This window comes from Nanorana parkeri, unplaced genomic scaffold (genome assembly GCF_000935625.1).
Source record: "Nanorana parkeri isolate BGI_ZX_2015 unplaced genomic scaffold, ASM93562v1 scaffold1034, whole genome shotgun sequence".
NCBI classification, from domain to species: Eukaryota; Metazoa; Chordata; class Amphibia; order Anura; family Dicroglossidae; genus Nanorana; species Nanorana parkeri.
The window spans coordinates 314,520-321,714 of NW_017307302.1; the positions used below are offsets into that span (position 1 = coordinate 314,520).

Consider the following 7,195-nt stretch of genomic DNA (forward strand, 5'->3'; position numbering starts at 1 on the left):
TGTAACTAAACCTCTGTTTTTAACCTTAGCGGTGAGACAAGTTTTTTTGCATGCTGGCTGGTGAGTGTGCTGGGAAAACGTTTTGCTGTTTTACTGTATAAGGCCCTTGCTGTAAAGCTGGTAACAAATTGATGAGTGCGTTTGCCATTTGCTTTGCTGGGCTTGAAAAACTGTCACATGACACTAAAAAAAGGTTTCAGTATTAGTATCGGCAAGAAAAGAATCGGTACTCCCCCCTGGCTGTCTCTTCACTCTCTCCCCCCTGGCTGTCTCTTCACTCTCTCCCCCCTGGCTGTCTCTTCACTCTCTCCCCCCTGGCTGTCTCTTCTCTCTCTCTCCTGAGAAAAAAAAAAGAAAATGGTAAAAATTAAAGAGATTAAAAAAATAATGCAACATTTTTTTTTTAAAGTCCCCCGCCCCCCACTTGCACGCACATACAACGCAAACATGCTTCGGATGCACCTACGTGCAAAAACAAAAATTGCGCCACACATGTTACGCATCAACGCGAGCGTCAGAGTGAGAGCAATAATTCTAGGTCCATCAATCATTGTTAACACTAAACGGATGAGCTGTAAAAGTGTTTAAAGCGTTGCCTAAGGGAAATTTTGGTTATTGTAGTTTTTTGCGGTTTCACGGACACACGCAATTTTAAGGCTTGACATATTTGGAATCTATTTACCCGGCGTAACCCCGTCTTTTATATTTTACCAAAAAATTGGGTATTATATTCTGTTTCTGTGCACTAAATTTCATTTTAGTGTATTTTATTCTAAAAGTACTTGTTTAATAAACATTTGCGCAAATACCGTGCAACATAAAAAATTGCAACTAGCATCTTTTTATTCTACAGGGCCTCTGCTTTCAGAAAATATATAATTGTTTGGGGTCTGAAGCTGTTTTCTTGCCAAAATTCAGATTTTATTATGTGTGCGCAAATGTAAGAAATTACTCTGAGCAGCAAGTGTTTAAGTGCTCAGAAGCACTTCTAGGATGTGCATCTGTTTGGGTGTCTTTTACTGTCACAAATGCTGTACCCAAATACTAATATTAGCAGGGCAGCTTTTCATCTTTTATATTTATATTTATCACTTTGAAGCTTCCATAGCGCAGAATTTTTTTTTTTATATTCATGTACCCAAATACTGCCCAGTTAAAATATTATGCAAAATGTCACAAAACATGTGCAGTGAGTCGCAAACATTAATATGTCGCAAGAACACTGAAAAAAAGACGTATAACAGATATAAAACTCTGTGGTTAGTTAGCATGACATTTTGAAAAAAATTGTTATATATTAATATCTTCCTAAAAATATTGCCGCAAATGCATTAATAAATTCCCCCCACTATCTTAGCAATCATTTGTCACTCAACTTTTAAGGGTCATATGCATTGTCCAATATTACCACTAGATGTCACAATAATGCTTCGGTATTCCTGTTACCAATTACCTGGATGCCGTGATGTTCTACAATGAGACAGATACAATGAAGTCAATGACAGTTCTTTCCAGAAAAGACTGTGATACCCAGTATCACAGATATACTCCAGGAACGTTATGTATACTGTTAATGTCAAAACAGGGAGGAGGAAACAAGTGAGAACTGGACAAAATAGAAAGAGTAGACATAAAGGAATATAGTTCACATAAATGCATTATAAGAATCTTCTAATAGAGATAGGAAAATAGATGCTAGATAGATTGACAGATGGCTAGATAGCTAGATAGATAAAAATTTAAGGGAGGAGAGAGACGTTAAAGAGCAAAGGAGGAGAGGTTACGATGAGGGAGGGAGAGAGAGTGAACTTCAAAGGGGGAGAGGCTAACAGGAGGAGTGCAAGGTACTGGGGAGCATTAGCAGAGAGGGAGACTGAGAACACAGACTAGACTGGAGTGCGCTCAAGATGCTTGTGTCAGCTGCTACTTTAAGTCAGGCTATCTTCTGATGAACAGCTGGGAAAGAAGTGCAGACAAAAAACTGAGTGAATATACACATAGAAGAAGAGACAGCTTGAAAAGACATATACAGCAAAGGTGAGAGACATTAAACGTGCAAACAAAGAAGACAGGTGCTCAAAAGAGGAAGAGGAGAATAGAACACTGCAATTTAACCGATATCTACTCACAGAAGCACACGTAAAGGTACTACAGAGTCCTAAACAATGCAAGCTACATGGAGGAGAGGAAAAGCTTTTTTTTCTCCAACACTGATATTTTTATAACCATCAACACTACTTAAAGTGCCAGATATCACAGGCCATATAACTGGTAATAGATTTGTACTGTACACCGGCCTTTCTTTCTAACCACTACCTAATTTGTATACATGATCATACTTTTTGGCATGCAGTGCTCTCAGCTATTTAATGTTTACCTGTAATCAGCATTCTAACAATAATTTTGGTAGTGTTTGCATTCTAATCTTTAGCAGTTTTATTTATGCTCAAGTCTTTGACCACCCTCTGTGAATTTTTTATTAGCATACTACTGACGCACTCACTCAAAGCACTTGCTGAACAGATGGACTTGTACCCACAGAATTTGGACTATCTCAAGGAACTCTAATTAGGCACTGTCTGATAACATACTCAGAAAGTCGTCCTTGGCAGCATTTTTCAGCCTTCGTGAACAGTAATCCTCAGAGCGGTCTTGCATTCAGCAGTCTCTCATCCAGAGATGGCGTTCACCTTTGCTGCGTTCTGTTACATGCTAACACTCGTCCTCTGTGCTTCTCTCATCTTTTTCGTCATCTGGCACGTGAGTCTCAAAACTAAATGGGTGCAGGGTGTTAATTTATCTAAAGGGCATAAGTATCCCAGAAATCATATGGTTGAGATCAACCCTCCAAATAACACATCAAGGGTAATCTTTGATTCTAATAAACACTGAGATTTGAAAGTGACAAAGCTACAAAGCAAAGCTCAGGGTAAATATAAACTAAAAGTTATCATGTGGGAGTGCCTTGTGTTGGCCAAAGGTGAAGGAAATGAGCTGGCTTGTGGCAGAATATGTGGACCTTCAATATGGAAATGTAGGGTAGGAACAATGTTTTAGAACAAGAGACAAGCAAGGGTCTGATACAGTTAGTCTAATATAAAGCAGTATAGCTGTTTGTACATGCCCACTGTAGTTATCTGCCTTTGTGTGTAGATATGTATGAGATGTGTCTCAGGTGTACCATTTTACACTCCAGTACCCAAGTCACAGCTGTTTGTGCTCTATCAAGTGAAATCACTATTTATTTTTCAATGATCAATAAATGATATTGATTTAGATTGTAAGCAATCATTTAACAGTATTTAGAACAGGACTTGCTTGTGTTAAACAGCTTTGACAGTAGTAAGCAATATATTCATGTATATGAACACTTTCTTATATATACATTATACATTCATTCAAATTTTTAGATATAAGAGTGCAGTCCTCTGACAATGTGCAACTAGTTAGCTGTGGAACTGCAAATTGTGCTAAGAGTGTATATTTTAAGGGCAGTAAAATGATAGACTTCTTTAAAGTGGCAGGAAATGGAAGAGGATTTGTGCTTTGTAAAAGGTTCACCTAATATATAGCTGAAATATTTTTTTAAGAAAATGAATGTGTATGTATTTAGTTAAATATAATATTCTATGATTTATCTACAGTATATCATAATTATTTTCTATGAATGCCATTTAGCTTGAATTCAGTTTGTGACGTATTTGTTTCCTTTGTATAACTGATCATTTCAGGCTGATTCATTGCAATGGGGACATTATCAATAATTGTGATTTGCTGTGCTTCATTGTGTATTTTCAAATGCATGGTTGCCAGCACTCTAAGGCAATGTGCCCCTGCAAATTTTCTATTTATATGTGCAAATATGTCTCAGTTACTAACCTAATGTATGTGTCTGAATGTCTAACTATGCCACAATGTGTGTGTATAATTGGGTATGTCACATTTTCTTAGCCCCCACCCTCCCCCATGTGTTCATCCTTTATGTTTCTGCTTCTCTGTTGCTGTGGAGACTAAGCTCGTTTCTATGGAAACTGCATATGTTTATAAAGTGGTATCCAGAGAACTAACCATATCCTAGCTACATTTAATCCAGCCCTCCACCCTAACCATACTTGTCCAAGTATTCCCTTACCGTTTTCTTTGTGTCTAGTATACAATTGCACTCTGCTAGTCATACTGTTTTGTTATCACTCTTTGGTATAATGTTCTTTTCTGTTTATTTAAGTTTTCATCTTTCATATCTCCCAGCATTTGCATTATCCACTCTTATCTTGTGTTCTATACCTTGCTGGTACTGTATCACTATAAGCTACTGTTGGGTTTATTTAATAAAACAGTGCAAATAGCAAAGCAAGTTCAAATTACTTTACCAAAAGCATCAAATCTGACTCTCTTTGCACTGTTCTAACTTCAGTACAGTGAGTTTTGATTGGTTAGCAATTGGCTATTGCACATTTTCCTCAGCACTTTGCTTCTTCTTTGTGAAATAGCTATTTAAAAAATTCTGCTGTTTCTAATGTCAGAGCTTAGGAATGTCAAACTGAATGTGGCATTCCTAGTCTGCATTTTGTTTTTAGCACAGGGGCTCAGAATATATGGCAGCCTCCATAGTTCCAATATATGTGTTTATGTTTTTTTTTTTAGCATCAGAATATTGTCAAAACCCAATGAAATAAGGCAAATTCACAAAGATGCATGGAAATAACAAGATAAAGAAGCCTAAAAGAATCACAGTTGTAAACACCTGACTTCCTATTTTGTATTATCAGATGATAATATCAGGCTTCTGGTTATACGTTGTAATAGTGGACACAACAATGCATTCAAAACCATGATCCCAGGCTTACAGAGGTGCTGCTTCAACTCCAAAACGTGTGCTGTGCTCTGCCCAAATGTGATGATCACCTTAGCGCCGCAGTACATCTTTTAACATTTTCAGGGGAAGGTTAAGCATTAATTCATTAAGGGTAGAGAGTTACTGAGCACTAAGGGTGTACTGATGATTTGCACAAGATAAAACCGCTGTCAGAAGTTTGGAAGAACAACTGTACAGATCACAAGAAGTGTGTTGTTTGAGGACTAGAAGCTGTCTTTTGTTTAATGGGATTGAACACACAGACCTTATTTTAATTGCCATGACATACATTTATAATATTTATTTTATAATATAGTCTTAACATTTCCACTTTGTTAGTGTGGGATCATTGTATTGCACTTTATACTATTTTGCTGTACCATCATTCTGCATTTTGCACTTTATTTGGACTTAAATGTTCTTAGGTTGCACTAATTAGAATACTGTATATTTACTGTTTGATGTTACTTGATCAGTTTTCCCCCAAAAGATGTTTTTAATAGTACAGAACAAAGCACATACATAAACATTACAATGTTTTTCTGGAAGCTGGTTAGTTGTTTGCTCTTATTTCTTTTACTGAGATAAATATATTAAAGCATTTGAGAAAAGGAGAATAATGAATGTATAAAAAGTAGGGATGCACCGATACTTTGAGTACCCGTGCCGATACTTGGCATTTTCAGGAGAACTACCAGGGTTGCAGCTGGGACCTGGCGCTGGTGCTCCACCAATGTCCTGAAATCATTAGTCGATATTGTTTTAGAAAAACTGTCACATGATAATAAACAAAAATGTATTAGTACTTGTACTTGCAAAACTGGTATCGGTGCATCCCTTTAATTATATTTATAAAAACAAAATCATACATTAAAACAGAGATGTACAAATCCCAGGAGCTCCGTGTGATCCTTACAAATGACAGCTGAATCCTAACTTTTACATTTTTCTCTAGTCTAGTCTTGGAGCTTGAAAAGTATCTGTACTTGTACCGAGTATGGTACTTGGTGTCGGTGCATCCCTGATAAAAAGTGAGATACCGGAAAAACATGTGCAATGCAGTTTTGTTTAGAAAATGTTACTGAGCCAGGAGATGTTATAGTGAAGCAACATATAAACTAATGTAATAAATTAACATGTTGAAAATTCCAGTCAGTTTTTTTATACTTAGGGCTTGGTTAGTTTTTTTTATCATACTTGTTTTGTGCATAGATTAGGTAAATTATTCTTATATAAAAACATAATGTGCTCTTTGATTTACTTATTGTTACATTTGTTTTTAAACATATTTAATTTTCTTGAAGAAATATTGATAGACCAAACTGAAAGACTTTTAGTTGAAATAAATGGTAAAGAATAATAAAGGGCTACTGGCAATGGTAATTTTTGCTTTTATGCTGCCTGAAACAGACTTTAGAATGGTGTCTTGAAATGCAAATGCAAACACATGGGCTTTATGGAAACATTTATGACCTAGAGCCATTTTTATATTTCAACTTTTAGCCTATTAATTTTGCAATAACTTATAGTTATCAACAATGTATCTATCTATTTTTTTTATGATTTATAAAGTACTAAGAGTGTTACACGTTACATCAATGAGTATAGAAATAGCCGCTAACAGCAGGTCTGATACACAGATCGGGCCAAATGATGATGATGATGATGACTGCCAAATTTACAGCAGGTCCCAGCATCTATAGCGGTGGACATTTTCTAAGCAGGAGCAGACACTAAGATGTTTATTCACAAAGCTGCCAAAGGCAGCCGAGTGATTAACCGAGCCAAAGTGAACTGAGCCGAAAGGCGGTCGGTTATTTATTTCGGCTCTGTACGCCTGATTTCAGCCGTACATTGGCTAAATTAGCCATTCATCGGCTGCCTTTGGCTGCACTGCGGTCAGCTGAACATGCTCTGCATGTTCAGCTGAGCCCCAGTGCAGAAGCAGTTCGACTCAGCCAATCCAACATCTGGCCGCTCGACTGCTGTACGTACGGGCTGCTCTACCTCTGAGGTAGTGAGCAGAATAGAAAAAAGTAAACGGTTAAAAAAATGTTTTAAAAATGATAAAAAATAATTGAAATAAATGTGAAAAAAAGAAAAAAAGTTAAAACACAATAAAAAAGTAAAGAAAAGAAAAAAAAAATACAACATGGGGTCCTCCTCCCAAACCGTCAGATAGGTCTGGTAAAAAAGTTTAGGAGGGACGCCTATTTAAAAGAAAAATAAAGCGTGGGGTTCCCCCCAAAAGTCATACCAGTTGTACCCCTACCCATTCAGTAAAGGGTTAAAAACAACCAGACTTTAATCAAAAATCCTTTAATTTAAATAAAAACACAA

The 7,195-nt window shown here is 36.6% G+C and overlaps 1 protein-coding gene across 3 annotated transcripts in view; it reads left to right on the plus strand.

The window, feature by feature from the left end:
• Positions 1-2,423: 2,423 nt before the first annotated feature.
• The window catches only part of CNIH2 (cornichon family AMPA receptor auxiliary protein 2), a 153,842-nt gene continuing 149,070 nt past the window's right edge, over positions 2,424-7,195 (plus strand). For all 3 annotated transcript variants that reach the window (XM_018567349.1, XM_018567348.1, XM_018567350.1), the window contains exon 1: positions 2,424-2,760. In XM_018567349.1, coding sequence (XP_018422851.1) covers positions 2,680-2,760 — 81 coding nt within the window. In that variant the 5' untranslated portion in view covers positions 2,424-2,679. The remainder of the gene's footprint in view (positions 2,761-7,195) is intronic.